The sequence below is a fragment of the Ylistrum balloti genome, unplaced genomic scaffold, assembly GCF_031769215.1.
Source record: "Ylistrum balloti isolate Yb309-2 unplaced genomic scaffold, AGI_CSIRO_Ybal_v1 Utg369808, whole genome shotgun sequence".
Taxonomy (NCBI): domain Eukaryota; kingdom Metazoa; phylum Mollusca; class Bivalvia; order Pectinida; family Pectinidae; genus Ylistrum; species Ylistrum balloti.
This window is the reverse complement of record NW_026781982.1, coordinates 1275860-1301599: the sequence shown is the minus strand read 5'-3', so window position 1 is coordinate 1301599 and position 25740 is coordinate 1275860. Positions and strand designations below refer to the sequence as shown.

At 35.4% G+C, this 25740-nt stretch overlaps 2 protein-coding genes across 2 annotated transcripts in view; one reads left to right on the top strand and one right to left on the bottom strand.

The window, feature by feature from the left end:
• Window positions 1-25740, top strand: part of LOC132544724 (large ribosomal subunit protein bL28m-like) — a 58883-nt gene that overhangs the window by 566 nt on the left and 32577 nt on the right. Inside the window, exons 2-5 of the mRNA XM_060208372.1 lie at window positions 566-725; window positions 2548-2664; window positions 3631-3772; window positions 4641-4787. Of these exons, the coding sequence (XP_060064355.1) occupies window positions 566-725; window positions 2548-2664; window positions 3631-3772; window positions 4641-4787 (566 nt within the window). The remainder of the gene's footprint in view (window positions 1-565; window positions 726-2547; window positions 2665-3630; window positions 3773-4640; window positions 4788-25740) is intronic.
• Window positions 9537-20963, bottom strand: LOC132544734 (uncharacterized). The gene is made up of 3 exons (XM_060208384.1): window positions 20876-20963; window positions 12157-12239; window positions 9537-11632 (listed from the first exon to the last, which is right to left on the bottom strand). The coding sequence occupies exons 1-3, from the start codon at window positions 20961-20963 to the stop codon at window positions 9551-9553; spliced, it is 2253 nt and encodes a 750-aa protein (XP_060064367.1). The 3' UTR covers window positions 9537-9550.

The following is a 25740-nucleotide window of genomic DNA, read 5'->3' as shown; positions in this document are numbered from 1 at the left end:
TACAAGATGACCAAAAAATGCAGCCATCTTAGATTTAATCATAGAGAGATTCTGATCATTATATTTTAGATACCATTGGAGAAAGCATCAAATTCCTCACATACGCCTGGGAGGCCACCCCATATACCTCACCTCAGATACACAGGGAAGCCACCACATATACCTCACCTCACATACACCAGGGAGGTCACCACATATACCTCACCTAACTTCATATACAAAGGGAGGCCACCCCATATACCTCACCTCAGATACACCAGGAGGCCACCCTGTATACCTCATCTTACCTCAGATACACAGGGGGGCCACTCCATATACCTCACCTCAGATACACCGGGAGGCCACCTCATATACCTCACCTCACCTCACCTCAGATACACAGGGAGGCCACCTCGTATACCTTACCTCATCTCACATCAGATATACAGGGAGGCCAACTCTTATACCTCACCTCATCTCACATCAGATACACAGGGAGTCTGTCCTGAAATGAGCCTGACTGTTGAAAGAAAGTTATTGCTTGATCAATATGTAACCTCTGATCTGATGTCTTTTTAACTGATAGAGAAAGCTGCCTACTCATATGCCTGGGACAAGAATGCTGATCAGATCCTCCCTGACCACTACAAGAGGCGCTGTATAGACTTCCAAACCAGGGACCCACCGGCTGTACATTACAAACCAAACAAGGCAAAGTGGCGTTTTGATTCATCACAGTATCGCCCGTAAGTATAAGCTTTTGTAGCTCTGTATGCTGTGATTTCGGTACTGATTTGTCATGCTGCCTCACAGAAATAAAACCAAAGGTAAAGGTACCAAGAATGATATGACAAAATTTTTGGTCAGCAGCATGAATAGATGAAGCATATCATAGATGCTGGCATTCAGATATACTGTATTAACTTGTAAAGCAGTGTAATGATACCAATCACTACCCTGTTATCAGTGTGATAACACCAATTACATAACTACCCTGTTACTAGTGTGATAACACCAATTACATAAATACCCTGTTATCAGTAGTGTGATAACACCCATCACATAACTACCATGTTATCAGTATGATAACACCAATTACATAACTACCCTATTATCAGTAGGATAACACCCATCATATAACTACCCTGTTATCAGTATAATAACACCCATCACATAACTACCATGTTATCAGTATAACACCCATCACATAACTACCCTGATATCAGTGTAATAACACCCATCACATAACTACCCTGATATCAGTATAATAACACCCATCACATAACTACCCTGTTATCAGTGTGATAACACCCATCACATAACTACCCTGTTATCAGTGTGATAACACCCATCACATAACTACCCTGTTATCAGTGTGATAACACCCATCACATAACTACCCTGTTATCAGTGTGATAACACCCATCACATAACTACCCTGTTATCAGTGTGATAACACCCATCACATAACTACCCTGTTATCAGTGTGATAACACCCATCACATAACTACCCTGATATCAGTGTGATAACACCCATCACATAACTACCCTGATATCAGTGTGATAACACCCATCACATAACTACCCTGTTATCAGTGTGATAACACACATCACATAACTACCCTGTTACCAGTATGATAACACCCATCACATAACTACCCTGTTATCAGTGTGATAACACCCATCACATAACTACCATGTTATCAGTATAACACCCATCACATAACTACCCTGATATCAGTGTAATAACACCCATCACATAACTACCCTGATATCAGTATAATAACACCCATCACATAACTACCCTGTTATCAGTGTGATAACACCCATCACATAACTACCCTGTTATCAGTGTGATAACACCCATCACATAACTACCCTGTTATCAGTGTGATAACACCCATCACATAACTACCCTGTTATCAGTGTGATAACACCCATCACATAACTACCCTGTTATCAGTGTGATAACACCCATCACATAACTACCCTGTTATCAGTGTGATAACACCCATCACATAACTACCCTGATATCAGTGTGATAACACCCATCACATAACTACCCTGATATCAGTGTGATAACACCCATCACATAACTACCCTGTTATCAGTGTGATAACACACATCACATAACTACCCTGTTACCAGTATGATAACACCCATCACATAACTACCCTGTTATCAGTGTGATAACACCCATCACATAACTACCCTGTTATCAGTGTGATAACACCCATCACATAACTACCCTGTTATCAGTGTGATAACACCCATCACATAACTACCCTGTTATCAGTGTGATAACACCCATCACATAACTACCCTGTTATCAGTGTGATAACACCCATCACATAACTACCCATGATAAAGAGTTCGGTCAGATATATAGTGACAGATATTTTAGGGTATTCAGAAATGAATCTGTGTTTAAGTACAGTAATGAATGCAGGGATACCAGTACAGAACTAGGTTATTCTGAGCTCTAATTGTTTGAGTCTTTCTTTTGTAGGGTACCAGTACAGAACTAGGTTATTCTGAGCTCTAATTGTTTGAGACTTTCTTTTGTAGGGTACCAGTACAGAATGTCCCACCTGAGGTCACCTATCCTGAGGCCATTACAAATGGTTTGTTTGGGGGAGAGGGCTACATAAGAGGCTTCAAGAGGAAATCCAAGTTCAATCCAAGGTTGGCAAAACCTATTTCTTCTCTAATTTTGTTAAGATTGTGTATGAAGGATAAATTCCAGTAATAGTAAATATTAAGGTTGTTCTCACATGCTTCAAATGTGCATTCAGTTCAGGTTTGGTAGGGAAATAATCTACTTTTCCCCTAAAGAAAATACAGTTAATTGCATATCATGGCTATATTCTTCATGTCGTGCAGCATAACAACGTCACAATTAGATACACATTGTCACCTGTTTTGATACTAACCTCAGGGGATATTTATAGTAGCTGATGTATACAGTTCTTGACAAAAACTTCCAATATTGTACGATCAGAAAATACATTTGGTAGAAAAAATAACCAGTTAGCCCTGTGTGGTGTGGATACAGTTTTCTCAGTTGTCAAGATGATTCTTTTTTCCATGTTCAGCACATTGTTAAAGCCTCATTCTGAACTTTGATAATATTAGTCTTGGATTAGAATTTCTACCCCGCCAGATAGAAATATCCACACTTCAGGTGATGGTAAGATATTTCTATCTTACCCCGGCAAGACACGCACAGGGAGTGACATCTCAGATTCATGTAATTGTTCATGTCATTTTTATTATGTATCAGACTTAGCTGGGTCATTGATGTCAATCCAGGCCTCGAATGCAAATGATTCTACCAATGGTTATAATGTCACATGTATATTTATATACTTATTTAGTTTTAATGGGACAAAAAAAGGGTAGAAAAAGGATCTTACCCTACCTTGAGGGTAGGACAGAGAAATGCCTACCCATGGAGGAGATTCCAGACACTTTAACTCTCAGCAAAGCCTTGGGTTAGGCAATCAAGACTCTCCTCCTCCGATAGAGACTTCTCTGTTCTACCAACAGATTGATTCTATTTATAGGTGTCCAATCTGTAGACATTTTGTGATTAGACATAAAGCTTACCTTAAATGAAGAAGATTTTAGCTGAAGTTTTGTATGTTATAGAGTGCCAAAGGTATGGGCCCCTGTGGTGAGAGTAGAATATCTTCATAGTGAGATTCTCAACCAATGGTTTAAGATCAATACCACAGACCGTGTTATGAACCAGATCACAAAACTGATGGGACTTGATAACTACATCTTGGCGGTAAGTCTGTTTGTGTGATATGTATTTGATTTCTTCTTTCGTATGTCAGTTGTAAATCTGTTACCGCAAACGTTACAGGTTATATGCTAATCTAGTAGTGTGTACATGCATGCATGCATCAGTCTATGAGTACTTGCCTGATAACCTTACAACATACTGGCAAATCAGATAGAGAAAATAGAAACAAGACATGGTGCATGGTTATATCATAAATGTACGACTCATAGGTCGGAAGGCTTCAAAACACTTTTTGGGTGAAAATGTGAAATTTTGATAGATTTCAAGAAATAAACTTGAAAACACTTGCACCTTGACAATTATATATAAATGATTTTTACTTGTTTTAGTGGGCATTTTTGAAGCTATATTTTTTACAGCTAAATTATTGTTTTTTATATCTTCGTCAGTGTGAGGTTGTCAGACTCCAACCCTCAGAAATTTTAGTAACCAGATCTACCAGCTGTATACATAGCTGATAAAGTGTATAATCAAGGAGGCATTTAGAATATTGGGATCCAGATTGTTTATTAAAATCCTGTAATATCAAATGATTTTGATTACGGGAGATGGTTACTTTTAGAACGCCCTGATTTACTTATTGGTCATTGTATCCACAGTCTGTCTGAGTTTTAGGTCATTCAAGCAAAATGTGTTTCTGAGTTTCATATTTTTGGACCTCGTCATCATAGGAAGTCAAGTCATTAACAGTCTAAAATGATATTTTACAGAATTCTGATATTCATAAAAGAATTTGATGTGATGTGATGTAAAGGAAGCTATTTAATTACTGATATAAGTATTGATAAATACAGATTCTAAAGTTAAAAAAACAATTATTCTTTTTGTTTGTGGTCCCTATTTGATACAGACCCATGAGAGAGACCTCAATTCCCGACTTGGTATGACACTAAAGCGACAGATGTTGGTGGCCTTGGCACAGCCGGAGAATCTCTACCCAGATAACCCAGAGAAACGAACACTCATTATGAAGTCCTACGGCAAATATGTAATTCCTGTAAGTATCCCATTAATTCTCAATTGTGGCCGCAGCACTCACAATCTCTTTAGCTAATCATCCTACATTAACTTGCTTGCTTTTACAAACATGAAACTAAAATGAATGTCAGTCAGACCCCAATGCCAATATTTGAGTGAAAATTATTTGTCAGTTTGCCAATACTGAACAGACAAGAAAATAAAACAAAGTCGTCAAATTGGATTAATTTTTTTACTTATATCAGTGCTGTACATGTATCAGTCTCTTTGTTTTCTCATGGGGATGAGGATGAAGTTATAAATGGATAATGATACTAATAACAAAAAATAATTAAGTAGCATGCTGTAACTGTCATTCCATTGAAGAAAAAATCTGGTGACATAAATGTGTGCTGTGGATGAGTCGATATTTGTATCTGGACTTTATCAGAAGAAGTTGTGGCAGTAAAATATATTTTGCAAGTCACATGCTCACGGAGGCTCATTGGTGTAAACTTTGTAGAGTAAGCCATTGATTGATGTAAACTTTGTAGAGTAAGTCATTGATTGGTGTAAACTTTGTAGAGTAAGTCACTGATTGGTGTAAACTTTGTAGAGTAAGCCATTTATTGGTGTAAACTTTGTAGAGTAAGTCACTGATTGGTGTAAACTTTGTAGAGTAAGTCACTGATTGGTGTAAACTTTGTAGAGTAAGTCACTGATTGGTGTAAACTTTGTAGAGTAAGCCATTGATTGATGTAAACTTTGTAGAGTAAGTCACTGATTGGTGTAAACTTTGTAGAGTAAGTCACTGATTGGTGTAAACTTTGTAGAGTAAGTAAGCCACTAAGTCACTGATTGATTGATTGGTGTAAACTTTGTAGAGTAAGTCACTGATTGGTGTAAACTTTGTAGAGTAAGCCATTTATTGGTGTAAACTTTGTAGAGTAAGTCACTGATTGGTGTAAACTTTGTAGAGTAAGCCATTTATTGGTGTAAACTTTGTAGAGTAAGCCATTTATTGGTGTAAACTTTGTAGAGTAAGTCACTGATTGGTGTAAACTTTGTAGAGTAAGCCATTGATTGGTGTAAACTTTGTAGAGTAAGCCATTGATTGGTGTAAACTTTGTAGAGTAAGCCATTGATTGGTGTAAACTTTGTAGAGTAAGTCATTGATTAGTGTAAACTTTGTAGAGTAAGTCATTGATTGGTGTAAACTTTGTAGAGTAAGTCATTGATTAGTGTAAACTTTGTAGAGTAAGCCATTGATTGGTGTAAACTTTGTAGAGTAAGCCATTGATTGGTGTAAACTTTGTAGAGTAAGCCATTGATTGGTGTAAACTTTGTAGAGTAAGCCATTGATTGGTGTAAACTTTGTAGAGTAAGTCACTGATTGGTGTAAACTTTGTAGAGTAAGTTGATTGATTTAATTGATTGGTGTAAACTTTGTAGAGTAAGTAGAGTAAGTCATTGATTGGTGTAAACTTTGTAGAGTAAGCCATTGATTAGTGTAAACTTTGTAGAGTAAGTCATTGATTGGTGTAAACTTTGTAGAGTAAGCCATTGATTGGTGTAAACTTGGTAGAGTAATCCATTGATTGGTGTAAACTTTGTAGAGTAAGCCATTGATTGGTGTAAACTTTGTAGAGTAAGTCATTGATTGGTGTAAACTTTGTAGAGTAAGCCATTGATTGGTGTAAACTTTGTAGAGTAAGCCATTGATTGGTGTAAACTTTGTAGAGTAAGCCATTGATTAGTGTAAACTTTGTAGAGTAAGCCATTGATTGGTGTAAACTTTGTAGAGTAAGTCATTGATTGGTGTAAACTTTGTAGAGTAAGCCATTGATTGGTGTAAACTTTGTAGAGTAAGCCATTGATTGGTGTAAACTTTGTAGAGTAAGCCATTGATTGGTGTAAACTTTGTAGAGTAAGTCACTGATTGGTGTAAACTTTGTAGAGTAAGCCATTGATTGGTGTAAACTTTGTAGAGTAAGCCATTGATTGGTGTAAACTTTGTAGAGTAAGTCATTGATTGGTGTAAACTTTGTAGAGTAAGTCATCGATTGATGTAAACTTTGTAGAGTAAGTCATTGATTGGTGTAAACTTTGTAGAGTAAGCCATTGATTGGTGTAAACTTTGTAGAGTAAGTCATTGATTAGTGTAAACTTTGTAGAGTAAGCCATTGATTGGTGTAAACTTTGTAGAGTAAGTCACTGATTGGTGTAAACTTTGTAGAGTAAGTCACTGATTGGTGTAAACTTTGTAGAGTAAGTCACTGATTGGTGTAAACTTTGTAGAGTAAGTCATTGATTAGTGTAAACTTTGTAGAGTAAGCCATTGATTGGTGTAAACTTTGTAGAGTAAGCCATTGATTAGTGTAAACTTTCTAGAGTAAGTCATTGATAACATCTTCTCAATAGACTGCTGATATACTAAATAATTTATGTACTGAGGGGAGATAACTCCTATATATTTATTGAAGACATTACACAATTTATGTACTGAGGGAAGATAACTCCAATATATTTATTGAAGACATTACACAATTTATGTACTGAGGGGAGATAACTCCTATATATTTATTGAAGACATTGCACAATTTTTATACTGAGGGCAGATAACTCCAATATATTTATTGAAGACATTACACAATTTATGTACTGAGGGGAGATAACTCCTATTTATTTATTGAAGACATTGCACAATTTATATACTGAGGGCAGATAACTCCAATACATTTATTGAAGACATTACACAATTTATGTACTGAGGGCAGATAACTCCAATACATTTATTGAAGACATTACACAATTTATGTACTGAGGGGAGAAAACTCCTATATATCTATTGAAGACATTGTACTATATATGTACTGTGGATGAGATAACTCCAATATATTTATTGAAGACATTACACAATTTATGTACTGAGGGGAGATAACCTCCTAAATATTTATTGTCATTTTCAATTTGTGTGCAATAGGGTGTAAAAGATGTCTTAATAGATTTTCAGACTAAACTTTTATTATCAATGTGCATTTTAAAACAGAATTTGGTATGAAATTAATATTTTATATTGATTTGATTTAGACTTATGCATTTCATATGGCCCACAAAAAACTTTACCCCAAATATGGAGAGATATGGCTCGGGATATACACTGCCTAATTTTGGTGATTATCATCACTTTTTGTTTTTTAAAATGTCAGTTCAAGAAGCTTCCTTCAATATTTGCAGAATGTGGATGTATTTGTAAGTGTATATCTATTTTAATTTGTTTGTTTGAAGTTTGACATCCTCATGACACTAAAGGTCATATGAATGTGGTTTTACAGACAATAAGGACCGCTGAGAGACTCTTTATAGTGCCATCTCACTGAAATGTCTAGACTTGAGCACTGTAGCATGTCAACATTCTTATTACCAAACAGAGGCTTGAATTATTACAAGGTATTATACATGTAGTTGTTAAGGTCATTCATGCATTAAAGAAGTGAAAAATCTTGTTTTGTTGTTATTTCAAACACACCATCACAAGATGGCAAGCTGGCGGTTGTCCTTCCTTAAACTAGTCAAGAGAAGTGGAATATGTCACACAGAAGTTTTAAAAAACAGTCTTCCTTTAAACCTAGTTGTGCATGTTAACTTTTAGAGACCTGTTGAAAGAACATGATTTCTAACAGTTTGTTTTGTAAATGTTGGAGTTTGATATTTTTATCAGGAGTTATTAGGATTTATTAGGAAAAATTATGGATGCAGGCTTTCTAAAAAAAACGTCAGCTCAATCAAACAAATATTTCAGCTGTAACATTTAACTTCAGTCAAACTTTATTCATGCCCTAAAGGGTATAATGAACGAGAATTAAAATGCAGTGAAAATTCCCTGTATTCAGTCAAAAAATTGACGTTTTAGTAAACGTATTATTTCTATAATGAGAACTTAGACCTGTGAAATTTCAATTTTTTTTTTTTTTTTTTTGGTTAATTGTAGGACTGTCAGGTTCTTTCTGAAAATATTCCTTACTTTCATTTGGTGTTTTGAAGGAATGGTTTCATGTTCTTCTGTCCTGTACCATTTGATGGTTTCAACCTTTTTTCTTCTCTTATTAAACTTGAAACAGCAAAGGAATGGATCTTTGTTTTTTTTTTTAGTTTGATTTCATAACAACCAAGTTTTATTTTGAAATGTAAATGGTCAGCAGAATCATTCCTGTAATGTTTCAAGTTTTTTTTTTCCATTTTGGTTTAAATGAAAACAATGAGACATGTATTATATTCATTTTGGTTTTAATATTTACACAATAGCACTGTCAATATCTCTTGACTTTCAAACAGATAAAATAAATTAGGATTTCCTTTCTATTTACAAAATGTACAGATATAAATGGCTGTTATCCATTTCTCTCACACATACACATTTTCCTGAGTCATTTCTTGAAATTCAAAGTTAGAAAGAAAGATAAGGATAGAAATAGATTAGAATTACCACCTGTGGTAAAATGAGAAACAGAATATTGCACTAGAATGACAGTGAAGAACTGGCTTTCTGTTATTGACTGATGGTGGAATGAAATGTCACTTTAGTCACTTTGTGCTCAGTTATCAGTTAAACTGTCAGTATGAGGCACTGTTCAAACAGAATCTAATCACAACCATTTGAAAATATCAACTCTGAGGCACATCAACAACCTTCACCATCAATGAATCAAGTTCACAGTTCAATATCACTGATGAGATCACTATCACTGTCAAGTTCATTGTAGTTCACTTTGATTGTATTGGCATTTGAAATGTCTTTTGGGTTTACAAGTTGGCGAGGGTCTGAATACGAGTAAGACCTTGTCTGTCCTTCCTAAAACTAGCGCTAAACCTCTTGAATTTCTTGATGACGGCTTTCTTGTTGACAATCTGAACATCAGGTGAGCTGGTCGTGTCTACAGTGAAGAGCTTCCTCTTGGAGAGAGGATCACTCTGTACAGAAGATGGGCAAACATGACTGGGAGTACTGGTCAACATTCTCTGGGCCTTGCTGCGCTTGAATCGGAAAAGCTTCTTCAGGGGCTGGTTGAACTTGGGTACCTTGAAGAGTGCACCGTCGGTCTGGGCATTGGAGGCAACAGATGCGACAGAGGATGGAGGGGCAACAGGCTGGACACGGGAATCAGACTTGTCACTAGTCGTGGATCGGCTGGTCTTACTGTGGTCTGTGACATCCGGTGTATTGCAAGGAACAAAGATGCCAGAACTGCAGACACTGGTGGGACTGTCAGTGAGGATGGAATCAACAAGAGCATCAGTGTTGGGATGGGTAGCACTACACTGGTTGTCACTTGCTGGGCTGGCACTACTGGAGCTGGATTTGCCGGGAAGCTCAAGACGCTCACTAAGAGGGGAGGTGTTGTCAGCACTGTGTTCAGGTGAAGTTGGCACACTGTGAAAGTCATCGTTGTTGGCGGGGTCAACACTGACAATGTCAGGCATGGAGGAACAGCGGGCTTCCATAGAGCTTCCAGAAGACTTGTTTGGGAGCAGCTGGATTCTGGTGCTAGTCCTGGGCAGACTGTTGGACTTGAAGGGGATGTCGTCATCATCGTACATGGACTCGGCGCCGAGGTAAGCATCCCTGTAGGTGGCTGAAGGATCTATCACAGACAAAGCTTCAATGGGAAGTGTGCAGGAGTCAGATGGAATGGCCTTCAGGTTGTCACGCTTGCCTGACCGACGGGAGCTGGAACGACTGCTGCTGCTGCTGCTTCTGCTGGAGAGAACTCTTTTGGGAGGAAGAGGAGGCTTGGAAGACATCTTGTTGTGCTGGTTCAGGTTCTTGAAGTAAGACTCCTCAAGGGCGAGATCCTCATCACAGTCGTTGTCATGAATGGACCAGGTGTAGATGGACTGAAGATCATCTTCACTGCTGCAGGGTGTGTCGGGATCTTCAATCATGGTGGAGGAGGCTCGGGGAATGGAGCTGCTGCGATGCTTGCTGCTACCACTGCTGGAAGATGAGGGAGACAAATCCTCAATCATTGTGGAGGAAGCGCATGGTGCGGAGGTGTACTTGCCGGAGCTACCCTTGGATGAAGTGGTACGGTCCTTTCTGGTAGAGTGACGACGGCGACGGTGACCAGAGGATGGAGTGGAGCTGGCACTTCCCGAGGTGGTGGTGGAGTAGGTGGAGGTAGGCAGGCAGGCACCAATGACAGGTCCAACACGGACAGCAGGCACTGAAGAGTTATCCTCGCATCCCTCAACCTCACGGGTGAAGAGCTCCTCAGTGGCAGCACTGGTCAGATCAGTTTGGACAGGTCCAGTAGAGAGAGATGTGGTCATATTGTCAATGCGACGTTGACGATCAATGGTAAAGTCACCATAGTACTGGATGCGGGACATACGCTCCTGCTCGAGGTCAAGGCACTCAGGTACACACTGGTTGTCATCAGATGAGGTATCAGTGGACTTGGGGTAACCATCAGAGGTGTTGGCTCCTACGCTCCCGTTGCTGATGTCGGAGGATGATGATCCAGTGACGTTGGGGATGTTGGGAGTGGATACCATGGAGTTCTTTGGCATAGACATGTAGTTGGAGTTGGAGTCAACAATGAGTGTCATGGAAGAATCCTCATAGATACTGTCAGAGCTGGTGGAACAGAGGGACGCCTTCATCATCTCCTGGAGAAGGAAGTCTTCATCAGAGGACAGGGCAGTGACTTGTGTCAGGGCAGAACTCCTCATGAAGGATGGAGTTGGGGGCAGGGTGCTGGCAGTCTGGTTCAAGATGGAGTAATCCTGGGGCTCAATACCACATGATGTCAGAATGTTCTTGAACTTGGAGGTGATTTCAACAATCTCAGATTTCAAATCAGTCTCCTGGCGCTTGATGCTCAGCTGTAAAAGAATATGGAGATGTTTAGTTTTTTGTCTTTTTTTTATCTTTAAAGTTATTCAAATTATCAGTTTAGGAAATAATAGCAATTCAAATTCTAGTTTTTGAAACTTTCTTATTTATATATTAATAACACCATTAAATTGTTTTCACTTTTTAAAATTCATTTTGACATTACAAGACAGAACGGTTTCAAATAGTTTCAATCATATGAAATTTTTGATAATTATTATTTTTTTTTTCTTGATTGTTGTAATGGGATTTGATTAAAAACTGATATTAAAATGTCATGTTTTCAAAGTTTCAAAAACAGATGATCTTAAGATATGCTTAAGTAAAGTTATCTATAAAAAATCCTGAGCATTAATACTTTAATAAACCAATTACATAGGTAACCTTTCTTTCTGTAATTAGATTAACAGGTGCTTAGTGTATATAAATTAACAATTGTTATGTTCTAATTAATGCTCAAAAGTTAATAATGAATTAGAATTGACCTAATTAAAGAAAGGATGTAAACACCTACCATATCAGCTTGTAACATCATGTACATCTCGTCAGTTTCAAGGTGCTCGGAAATGTCGGATTCCATACCAGTTTCCATCCAGTCTAAAATCAAAGTAAAGAATTATTAATTATGATTGCAATAAAAAGATAGAAATTTCATTTCCTCCATAATAAACATGGCAGCTTTGGTAACATAACAACAAACCCAGCAATTTACAAATTAAGTATTGATGGGGAAAACTTACCAATGCTATTGTCTAATAAAGTGGTGCTGAGGAAATACACTAAAGGAGAACCCAGCTCAGGAGGAGCCATAACACTAGATAACTTTGTAAAGTTCTTGATTTATAATAAAATCCTTTAACTCCCAGGGAAAGCTCTGAATTATTTCCAGGACAATCGTTTGTATAACACCAGTTTGTTAATCCGACTAGAACTCTGCTTATCTCACTTAATCTGACTACCTCACTGTCCAAATATTAAATGGTATAAAATATTTAGTTTAGGATGTGGTGAAATTGGGATTGAGTCCAGTGGTCATGGTGTTGATGACCAAGTAAACATGGTGGTCAATCACCGTAGACAGAGGTGGTATGGACTCCTATCACTTTCCATTGTTTTCTAATTCCTGTGCAAATTGCCCTTCAACAGTTGGTCAGTGAGATGAATAGGCCCCTGTACTGATATAGTGTTAGGGTGTTTTGGTAACCATTAAGTCCACCCCCCCTTAGAAAACACTATCCACACCCCAAACAATAACACACATGCTCATGTGTGCCTTATAATTAAAATTAGCCCTAACCTAGGAAGTTTGAACAACACTGAAACTCCACCCATTATGTGTAAGGACATCCCCTATATCCTGTGCAAAATTTCCTAGAGGCAAGAAGAGAAGACTAATTTTACGCCCTGTTAGATTTGCCCCCTGCTCTCTACACTTAGGGAGTGATACCTATTACCCCACAATAGTACTATCTGTGGTATAATTACAAGGTAACATCTTTGTACCTGTGAATTAATTAACTGATCTACAGGTAACCTGCTACCTGCCTTTGATCCTCAGTAGGGGACTGATCAACACTATAAAATTAACATGTTGTAATACTACAGACTGTTGTTGTGATTTTTTGTAAGAAGACAGCAGATGGTACTGCTATTATTTACAAAGATTAGAACTTTCTGTTACATTACACTTGACATAAAGAGAAAAAGAAACATGTTTTACTTATGAGGTACAGCATATGGTCAGTGTGAAGCTTGACCATTCATCTAAGGCTTATTCTAAGTCTGATTCACCAGATTAAATTTCACAAGTTGGTGGAGCACAATAATATCCAAAATCTGTTGTTTACTAACAAATGTATAGGTTGTTAGAATTAAGCCTATGTTTTCAGGAAAGATATTTTTGGAAATAAAAGATTACAAACCTTACTCCAAATTAATTAAAAGCCAGACATTACCTGGAGAAGCATGCACTGAAGTCCTTAATGACAATCCATAATAAGTAACCTAGAATTTATGTTTGATTTTTAAGTCAAAAATTCTCACCTGTAATCAAATACTTGGCAGGTGAAAGTTGACAGTCTGACAGAATGAGTGAATATTCTAAACTGACCAGTGACTTGTATGGAAGTGTTGGTCAGAATGAGTGACCAGCACAGGTGAAAATATGAAAGAATATACTGGGTTAAGGCTCCTGTGTTTTTAGAACACAGGTAAATTTGTCTACTAAGTATCTTTTGATGTGTAAGAACCTGGCTATTGTACCTGGAGTTACAGGTAAATATACAGGTAGTATACATGGTTAGGGTGAGGAAGCTGGCTATTTACTACAGGTGAACTTGAGTTGATGGACAGGTAAATAATACCGGTAGCTGAAGAAGTTGGCTTCTGACTACAGGTGGTCTCTAGTAAATATGCAGGTAGTACACAATGATAGCTAGGTTTTAGAAGCTTGCTACTGACCACAGGTGGTCACAAGTATATTGGACTATTACATAATACATAAACTTAAGGTGTGAAAGTGACCCATGGTCAGTTAACATTAACTAACAGTCTCAGCATGTGAATTAAAAATCAAAGAGATGAAGTGTGCCAGATATATCTTTGTTTCTTTTGAAGATTGTTTTCATAAAAGATTTTTCATCTTATTGTTATTTCAAAATTCACAAAAAATCTATTCTAATTCATTAAATGAATAGATAGTTTCCTTATATTGAACAAACCAAAACCAGATGTAAAAGTTAAGTTTGATATTATTTGTTAATTTTTTTTTGGAAAAAACAGTAGAAATAACTACATTTATGATAATAATTTCATATTGAATTTGAAATCTTTTATCAGTTGTGAAGATATTTTAACTTTTTTATGTAACTTTTAAATATTTTTTAAATAGTTGTTATATGGGATGTCTTATATATTTATGGAATAATTATTTAGTTGATGTTGAAATTAAGAGAAATGTATTTACCTTGACTGATGGGTTGGTCATTGAGAATTTTACCAGGTGTGATCTGCATGTTGACATGTAATGACAAAGTCTAATCACAGAGGTATATTCCAGGTGATATAGTAGAATCAATGAGAAGTTTGCTTGTAGGATGATAGTAGGTTGAGAAATCTCTATGACAAGTTGGATGATTACTGATCATCAGTCTGACTTTATATATACTGAGTGTGGTCACTACTGACCTCTACCTAAACTGACCATTTGAGTACTGCAGCATCTGACAGTACTCCTCTACTTGTGTCACCTGTCCACTACCCAAACAACTTTAATGACTAGCTTGGATTACCTCCCCTGGACTTTGTTTAGCCCTATCTACCCAGGTGTGAATATTAAACAAACATATTTAGCTTACCTTTGTTTAGCCATCAAATCTGGGGTAGGATTACTGAGTATAGCTGATAAGCCTAAGTAGGAATTAAGTATTTGATATACACAAAATAATGGCAGTCCCTCATTTTTATATCTTAGCAATAACAAATTTACTCTAATAGGTACTGAAGAGTTATTTTAACATTAAACTTAAACTCAAAATATCAACAGATAAAGTAACATAATATCCTCTTTACTTATATCACTTTTATGTGTGCTGTGTTTACCAGCTGATTGGATTATTGTGTGGAGTCTAAATAAGGTAGGTTTTGATTGTGATATACTATACATGTTAACATCTGTAATTCATCTTGTGAAATATCACAAGTTACTGGACTCTTGGGAATATGCAGCATAAAACACCCTTACCATAATATTCATGGCAGTGGGTGTCAGAATGGTAAAGTGATAGGGAAGCTTGCTTGCAACTTATTAGCAACAAATTCCTTTACAGATTAACCTTGGTTTAGGGTTTCTGACTTTTATAATGATGAACAAACACAAATGCACTCTAGATTGTTTTCTCTAACCTTATAAAGAAATCTGGGGCCTTATTAAATTGCAATAAAACTCAGGGCACTATGACAAAAATGTATTGAAATATGCCATGGGTAGTAGTTAAATGTTGAATTAAGGTTAAGTGTGTTGTATTAGCATGTCCAGCAAAGGATTTTATGGATTAAAGTCTGCAGACAGTTGGATCACTCTTGACCAGACTGGACACTAGCCATTTATCTTTTATGCAGTCATAAAAATCCTACAAAGAGATGACCACCCTGACCACAGATGTCCAGCTAATCACAGGTAGCCAACAGCTGGACCTTTAATTAAACTTGTTTCAAACAGAATCACCTGCAATTTGTAATTTCCTTGAATCTATTGAGAAAATAGTTTTATGACTGTCATAGAAGCTAGTGTTTGTCAAACATTCCCTTACAGAAGGGACAAACAGACTGTGGACTTGACAATAAGGTTTATGGCTCTGCTGTTTAGTTATTGGGGCATTTTAGTTAAGTACCTGACAAAAGTACAGATAAGATACACTTGTATGCATGAATTTGTGAGTAAAATAAAAGTTTACCTTACAAAAGTCAAGATACAATCATTATATTGTTAAAGGAAATTGATAGTGAAATGAAACCTAATCTTACAAAAGTATAGATAAGATACATTTCAATACTTTGTGATAGTAAAGTGAAAGTGGAACTTACCAATAGCCATTGTGTACTTCATGATTATGGATAAGGAAAATGAAAGTAGAACTGTATAATGTAATATTGTAAGAAACTGTGATCAGTGAGTGAATGATGAAGTCAGGAATTATTCCTATATTTATATTCTGTGGAGATAATTAGTTAAAGTACATATTTTATCTAGTTCATGATTGGTCCTCTCATCAAATTTGGTGTTAATTACCTAATAAGTTTTAATGTGCTAAAACTCATGTAAAAATGTGTTAAAATTGATGTTCAATTATTGCTTCAGGTTGATATCTCATTAAGGGAATGGTCAGGTGTGGTCATCCCAGATGAGGATATGTTCTTTCACACCTGAGCCATTGTCTTATCCAATGTCTAGCTGATAATTACCTGATACTATCACCTGGTCAAATGGTCATTTCATTGTTTACACCTTATGGAAAACTTAATCACTTCCTTTATCAGGTAATTAATCTAATTAATTAATGGACATCAAACTGTATAATGTTTTGGTGTTAAGAAGTCTTTGATAATCATTAATTGACTGAGGTAATTGACATAGTTACAAAAAAAACTGAAATAATGTTTAAGACAAAATTTATCATTTGAGAGTTAGACATCAGTGTTATGACATGGGATTCAGGATTTGAAGACAAGGTATGTGGATATCTTTGTTTTTTATTAATAATCTTTATTAATCTTTTATACATTAATCTTCTAAACTACATTTCATACAATGAATTTCATTTTGTAAACTAGATTGTATGTAATTTCAAAAGTAAATATCATTTGTTGTAATAAAATTTCAAAATCTTCTTTACCTGCAAATTTTTACACAATTGATCCCCAAACAATTAATGGAACATTTTGTTCTCATTAAAACAATTTAACTACAGCAAGCTTTATGTAAACATACTCACAATAATGGTGATTAATGACTTAACATCATTGATTGAGATAAATGTTATATTTAACATATTAATTAGAATGATGAAAGACATTTATAAAATATCAAGAGAAGAAATTGTGTTGAAACTTGTATATTACATGTTTGTTCATAAAATTTAGGTGTGATAAATATTAACTTAATCAGATTTCCTAAAGTGATCAAAATTCATTAACACATTTAATTGGATCATATATACATTAATTAGGGGTAAGGGTTAGAAGTGTGTCTGTAAATCTTGTAGGACTTACATAATACATTAGCTTTGTTAAGACTTGCAGAGTTTTTATTGGTGAGTTGGATGTAATAGTAAACTAGAATATTTACATTTAAAGATTATATGGTTTATTAGCACAGGTAGATAAACAATTTCAGGTGTAAATCTAACAATAGGTACAATGTAGACCGGTAATAAACCTAAAATTTACACCTGATTGGGAACCCATCAGAGTTTTGTACAGTGGAAGTGTTACAGAATATGAGGTAATAAGTGTGATATACTGTTGAACTTGCCTCAAGTTGTCCAAGGCATGTCAATATTGAAACTGTGTCAGATTTTACTCAAATTTTTTCACCTGGGCTATTTTTCACAGCCAAATAGTAAAAGCACAAATCTATGCAAAGACATGAAGAAAGGTTTTAAAACCTGTGTCCAGAGTTGACCAGTACAATAGGTTAAGTGACAAGTCCCCAGGACTGACCACTGCAAAAACAACATGTCAAACTGGTCCCTTGTAAACACACAAGATTTACAAAGATAAAAAATTCTACAATATTGTTTTCATGTCAAAGAGGATCAACTCTAGGCCAAAAAGCAAAGATGTGAAAAATAAAATATTTGCTTATAAGCAGTTAAGCTGTAAATGTGTTAAGTGTGATAAATATTAAAGTTGTGTTTTTACAAAAAATTTGTGACAGATCATTGTAACACCAACATGTACACAAGAAAACGATGTCAGTATATTTCATTTTTCATATGTGAAAAACATTTTGTGTCATGTATGAGCATGACTGTGAATTTAATAATGATAAACTTCCAGAATCAGTAAACTTTAGGTGATAAACCATGCTGGGACATCAATTATTTGGTATAATCTGTAGCCATACAGCTCTCACAGATAGCTTCTAATTTATAACAATCCCCATATCTGCCTAGCAAGGCCCAGTAACCCTGGTAACATATTTAGTGGAACAGTTATAGAGAGGAGGAAGGCCCTTATCGCACACCTGTCAATGAATAACAGGACATATACACAGGAAGTGCTGGTCCACAAGCTGGTAGAGAATGTCAACAGTTTGTATTGTACTGAAAACTTTATAATGCAAAAAGTTCACAAATACAAAATTAAGTATATATCACTGGTCCTGAATAGTTTTGTATAGAAACTGATTCATATGAGTGCCCAATCTTTCTTTGGTCTAAAACAAGCTGTATCATTATACTCCCCCCCCCCCCCAATTTATTATAAATGTTTAGAAATAATCAAAAATTAAAGGTAGCAAGGCCCTGTATTTATGGTAATTTTTCTGGTTGTTGTACAAGCTCTATATCTTAGTTTACACAGGTCATTCCTAAAACACTTGTAGTTCACAGAAGTTTTTTCATGAAAGCAGATTTAGTTTTTGTCTGAAAGTATTTATAGATTTGATAAACTAAGGTGACATGAGAAACAAAAATAAAAATTTGCATTTGAGATATTTGTATCTTAACAGACATTTTACATTTCTGACACCAGGTCAAATTGACCTTTTAAGATAACTGATACAGTACATGAACTGCCAGCAGCCGCAATCATTTTCAGCATCAACACAGAGACAAGTATTCTTACCAAGTTTGTGAAGATGGTGAGGACCACACATCCTACTTTTTAAATCCGAACAGCCAAGTGAACTCCAGTATAATTTCCCACATTTGCTGTCCCCAGTTGTCTCTGTGTTATTATTGTTACAAACTCCGTCATTAAGGTTCCCACAAAACATGTAAACAATGGCAGAGAGAGCAGTCCACTACTGTTGTGGTAAATTCCATTAAATATCCATGTAAACTGAAGAAACACTAGTTTGCTGTAAATGTTTGTTTTGGTCAATGTCCGGTTTAAAATTGGTCACTCACAACAAAGTCATAGATACAATTATTCACAGACTGGTCAAGTTTTACAAAGAGTGTCTACCATAGCCTTAGTCCAGTTAAACTGACCATGTAGTAGTGTTATCAGTATCAACTGACCACCAGAGGGGCCAGAGCAGGGGGTGGTCAAGACTGACCAGTATGAAGTGACCTGTCTAGCTAGGATCAGATAAGGATCACCATCAATATGATAAGAAAGAAGGCCTCCAGCAATAAGCCTTACTCTATGTAGAAATATTGTAATATCTATACCTATATCTTGTTTTCACAGCACTTAATACAATCTGGTTTACCTACTCATGTAAATTGTTGCCAAGTTGAAGTACTGTTGTATCAATAAACAACACTTTTTGACACATGTCATATAATGCCTGTATCTCCACTAGATTTACATCAGGACTAGCTTACAGGATCAACCTAAATGATGACAATAACCACTATCTTTACGGCAGATAAACATTTTCTACAAAACAATAAACCCCAAAAAACAAAACAAAAACATAAAATAGATAAAACAATGTTACTGGGTTTTTCCACTGCTTTTTAACTGTGACCATTGATGGCAAGATCTAAGACTCTCAAATATCTGGTTTTAAATTTGCTAAATGATGATATTGTATAATTTCCCTACTTTCTGTTTACAGATATAGCATTTAATTTTGTCTTACTATTGATTATGTTACTAAAGTAAAATACCCTTATTGTACCCCATTTAAGTGATTGAATTGCATTAGGTAGTGTCAGTGATGGGTTAAAATTGATTTATCTCCCCTGATGGACTGACACCCACCTGCTGACTCTAACACTCCAGGCTAATGATGGACAACTGACCATTACTGATGGACTGACCAATCATAATTTCTGTAACATCTTCCCTGTACAAATCTAATTGTCATATATATATAGGAGATGAAACCATCATCATTTCAAATTTGAAAGAATCACGATTTAGGTTTAACTAACTTTATTGAATTTCTAAATAAAATCTGACGTGTGAAATGCATTTTTCCTCCCTGATAAGATTTAGGAATTTCATGCTGTATTTTTTAAGCAAAAAATCAGATAATTTAAAAAAAAAATATTATGCTTAAATGTAAAATAAAATAAAAATAATGAAAAGAATATAAAATATGAGAGTATGCACCAAAAAAAAAAAACACTAGTAGGAGATGGTAATACAAATTGATCTGATTTAAAATATGAAATTTCATTTCAGTTTATAAATTCATTTATGAAAATTTAAATGAATTAAAACATGCATTTTACTTCATCTTACATTAAAATGTTTCACTGGAAAGGATTCACAATATCATTGTAATTTACTTATTTACTGTAATGTGTTTACTGTGATGTAAGTGGTGTATAGGTACTGGTTAAGATTATAACCAACCAATCACTGTTTATGTTACATATTCCTGGTTAAGACTAATTAGTCAACTTAATTATTTAATTAATGAATTAATTCAATTTCAAAGTTACTTTTTGTTACAAGAATGTAACCCTATAAAGATATATAGTACACCTGTAAAATTATTGATTTAGATATACAGGTAAATATATCATTTAACTGATATAGTAACTAGTTACCTTTATGTACATAAGTAGTAGTTAGCCAAGTGATGTTACAATTTCCTAGTAAACTCGTCATGGCTATATCCTCCTGGATTTCAATCATTCCATAGGCACAGTGTGTATCAAACTAAACACCATCTGGTCTGCCACATCTTTTTACCACATGTGCAGTCTATTCCATGGTGTGAAATTTCTTTACTTCAATAAGTACAATGATTTTTCTGTGTCCCAAAGTGTGAAGTTTGTCTCTGCCTTAAAGTGCCACAAAATTTGTACACCCAGAAATTGCTATTTGTGGTGGCAAGAAGGAAGTGTACCTCTCACGTTGAGAAAGTTTCACAAAAAACTTTTCACCTTGATATTCGCCTGTCACAGGAAACTGAGGTGTACATGAATGAGAAAAAGTACACAAGAAGATGTATGTTTTATATGTGCCACACGTTGCAGTGCTAACTGATTATTGAGATAGCTCCCCCTCCCTATAGGGGACTAACACCTGATCCCCAAGATTGATACTAAGCTGTGTGCACAGGAAATGGCTGCTATTGTTACAGGGCACTAATCCCAAGCCAAGAGTAATCTCCCTTTCATAGGATATCAAGGTGATCCGAAAATCACCTGTAAAGCCGAGGAAAAGTGGATTAGTCGCCTCCAACAGTGCATCTTAATAATCCTGGGAATATGTTTTAAAGATGAGAAGTTTAATATCATCAGTGTACAGAATATATCAATCTATTGTGTCGCTATTGTAATCATCGATTATAAACCGTGAACTTTCAGGGGATAAGAAATACCTGCTTTCTATTGGATATTCTGTTCCTTTAACAAATACCTGTCTCAGTGGTACTTTGTATTGTGAAAAGCTTATTTTGCTGACTTGACAAATGTTTGAATACTATTTGTAATTTTCTACGCTTTTTCCTCCAAATTCAAGAAAACAGAGGGTTAAAAAATCCGCAGTCCTTTTTTTTCTCCCCCAGGTTTTTCTGTGAGGTTTAATGCCCTTTATAGATCAAATGTTCTCATAAGTGACTGAAATATCAGGCCTTTTTTCCTCATCTACAGAACAATTTGTGGTTCATGAAATAAAATATTCTGACTAAAAGGAATTTGATTTTTGACATTTTAAATGTCATTATTCACAGCTGAATCATTGGCCAACTGTTCCTGGCATGAATTTGAATATTAGACTATTAATACCGTCACAGAATGGTAAATTATTCACCAACTGTTACTGGGCTTGCTATAACTGTTAACATTTATTAATTACAATCCATAATGCCTTAAATGCAACAGATGAACAACATGAAAGAAAAGTTTTGGATATTTGACAATTTTGTTTGGGTAAAATAAATTTGATTTTAACTGTAATTGTTGATGCATGCTGAAGCTTGGTCAGTTGTTATAGTGTTCTTAATTTGTCAATGACAAGGAAAGATTTGGCAATAAGGCTTGACCAGTAGAACTGACCACCATAGAGGATTCTGGACATTAGCAACGGACAGAAATAAACTTCATGACAGACAGAGCCCAGCAATTAATTAATTTGATAAGAGAACCAAGTTAGAGAGGTGATAAAGCATGTCTCTTAAATAAACACTGATGGTTGACTCTTAGATTATCTCCCCTTTGTTTCCGATGCTGACGAGCAGGTGTTTGAAGTTATCATGGTTTGCTATAGATGTACCAAATTTATGGACACAATAATGACCAGTGATGACAGACATTCATCCCAAAGAGTGTAGATAATTTATTTCTGAAGATAAGCTTGTATTTTTGCCAAGATAAGGACTTTATAAATTTAATGCAATCTTCAAGACTTCAAATAATGGTTGTTTTGGTAAATCTCTGAAATGTTAAGTAAAAAAAAATAAAGGCGAAACATTTTTTAATAGACCTTGAAAGTATTATATATGTCATAATTCACAATATATTTTGAATGTGTTATTTTGGAGTCAGTATTGAAATCTCATTACTTTATAGTTTTTGATTTTAGTATTAAATAATATTTAATGTTGCCATAGCAACTGTCCTTGTATAAGTTTTTTCAGTGGTAGACGTTCATGTTTAATTCTCTTATATTTGATTGGTCAAAACATGGTTCTCATTATAATGCCTACATGTATATGCAATTAATAATTCATTGTAAGTATGTAATAGTTCCATTTTCTACTCTTAACGAGCTGGAAGTAAACTAAAGCTTATCATGCATGTGCTAATACAATGTATATAAGCCTATCATACCAGCCCTACATCAATTATTCGCTAATTTCCCAAACAACCTAGTGTAATAACACAGCCTACTTATATATATCACTTATATACATTACATCATAACCAATTTCATTTTGATCAAACCATTTATTTGTAATTTACTCCCAGGGTGTGCAATGGATCCATGGGATAAGTTCCTAACCAGCAATTTTGAATCTGATTATCAGGATGGTCATCGGTTACCCCCTTGTTGGCCACTAGGGAGGACTGACTCGGTGTATTGTTGTTTGTGTAGACTGTGTAATTTAGAGGGAGTTTATTTGTCAATTTTCTTGGGAACCCCTGTAGTCACTAATGGTCAGTGTTACATCACTAATTAGAAGCAACAGAAACCTTGACCAATATTCTGAATGTTCACCTCAAGAGCTTCATTTTTGAAGTCTTTGTCCAGTCTGTTTGCTCATTCACAACCAAAGACTGGCTCAGTATAAATAAAAATAAACAGTGAATGAGTTTGGATCCAGAGGGAGTGATTTGCTTGTAGAAGAAATAACAAAGTAGAAAGGGAAACTGTTTTCTTATAGTCCTCCCAGTTAATTAAAGGGCAGTGAGAAATGGGGCCTGATGACCAGACACTGGTCAGTTTGTAGCCAATGTCCACTTCCCAGGGGACATTCACAGCACTGACCACTTGCCAAGCATGATATGGTCATCATATGGTCATTAGGGCTGACCATTCAGTCAAGTATCTAAATAGATTTTTGTCTGGCTCTATCAACTCTACAAAGTGAAATGTCCTCATCGTACTTAAACTGAAAAATTATTTTTCCTATGAAAATATTTACATGCTTTGATTAGGAAACTATTCTTTTGAAGTTGCTGGGAAAATATTTCTACTTTCCACTGCATGTCAAATTCTTTGTCTTCATCATAAAATGCATACATTTTTAATGGTGTTATTTTATGTCTTGTCAATCTCTTGTCATTCGTTTGATTCGTAAACCATCTGATCTTCCAAACAAAATAATGCCTATTATACATTTTTCTGCCATTCATCATGGCTTTTGTGAAGACAAATTGACCAATAAAGTCTTTTATAAGACATAAATGCTAGTCTAGTTTGTTACAGTTTCAGCTTAATTAGGACTTCTGATTTCTCTGTGGGACTTCAAAAGGGTTCCAGGTTAATAACACAGACTTATTTATTCAGCTTCTAACAGTTTGTAGGGGCTACTTGTACACACAAAGCATTTGAAGCATTTTGTTTTTTACAGGTAAGAAACAATATCACGAGAGCAGATTTTTTCCCGTCTGTCATTTTACCACTTGATCTACAGGTTAATTAACAGATTCTGTGATCGTGTTTAAATATTTGTTGGTCAGATAGTACAAAGCTCTTTCAGTTATTATTGTAGTTGATATATCATATAAAAAATTTAATTTACAAATGATTGAATCTATGTAGAATTTGGTTATGATAGCAAAATTCAGTCTAAAATATAGATGAAATTGAAGAAAAATTAAGTTTATTTATAATTAAAAACTGGTTTTATTGTAACAACTTTCAATATGTTCAAAACACTTTATAACCAATGGAAATGGCCAGACTATATTGGTCTGAGGGTATTTTGTACACCTTTGGGACTTCCAGACATTTTAATTTTCAAGTGATGTAACCCAAGCAGAAGGACTTTATCATCTGATAAAACTCTATCCCCCACATCAAAGAAATGTTTCTGAAAGTTCACAAAGGATTAAGTTTTTGAGCCCTTTCTAAAGCTTTTCACCCATTTCAAACTTTCAATGCAAGATAAATGTAAGCTAGGGTGTCCTAAGGGCTTAAGATAGCATCTTCACACGACTGGTGGGACTAGGTATGTTCACTAAAGGGTCAGACCACCTCTGGCCAGTGACCACTGTCCACTCTCATCCATCTACTTTTTGTCCACTAGGTAACCCTTGTCAATCTGCCATATGCTCCCTTTCTGGTATTTACAGAAGTAATTTGTCTTAGTTGAATGTTTAAACATTGACAATGCATCTGTGGGTATCATTTTCTGTTGTACAAAACCTCTTTAACTTTTCTACATACACAAAAAACAGGATGTAAGGCTAAGTCAACACTTCACCAAACAAACATGGACTATATCTCAATGAATAAAGTCTCCTTATTTGAATTTCATTATTGATACCCTAAGAAGAAAACACTGATCATATGTTTGACTTTAAACATCTAAACATGTGATATCTGATGTTTCTTTACAGTCTCTTTGTGAATTAAATATTTGCTGATTGACTTTGCTCCCAAATCAACAGGAAGTCTCTCTGTCGGTGAAATAGTATTTAAAATGTCCATATTTTGACAAGAATATATTTCAAATGATTCCCTTGACCTTTTTTTCACACTTTAAGCAGGAAGTCTGGATTGTTTGGTAAAAAGCCACTATGAAGATAATCACAATTTTTTTTTCTCATATTGACAAGGTATAAGACAGAAGAGCTATAGACCCGTATCAGTTGCCCTTTTGTGAACCAGGAGAGGGTCGTTTTCATTCCCGGATAGATTACATCTACTACTGAAAAGAGTATTTCATGTATCCGTCATCATTGTGAAAAAGGCGAAAAGATTTTATTTGATATTCTTCTTTTGAACTATCTCATCAAAA

Bases quoted from the DNA above. Each gene is read 5' to 3' on its own strand.
- LOC132544734 (XM_060208384.1), bottom strand. From the start codon at position 20,963: ATGATTGAAATCCAGGAGGATATAGCCATGACGAGTTTACTAGGAAAT. The intron at 12,240-20,875 runs GTAACTAGTTAC...CTTTGATTTTAG, and splicing joins TACTACTTATGTACATAAAG to ACTGGATGGAAACTGGTATG. The intron at 11,633-12,156 runs GTAGGTGTTTAC...ATTCTTTTACAG, and splicing joins TGATGTTACAAGCTGATATG to CTGAGCATCAAGCGCCAGGA.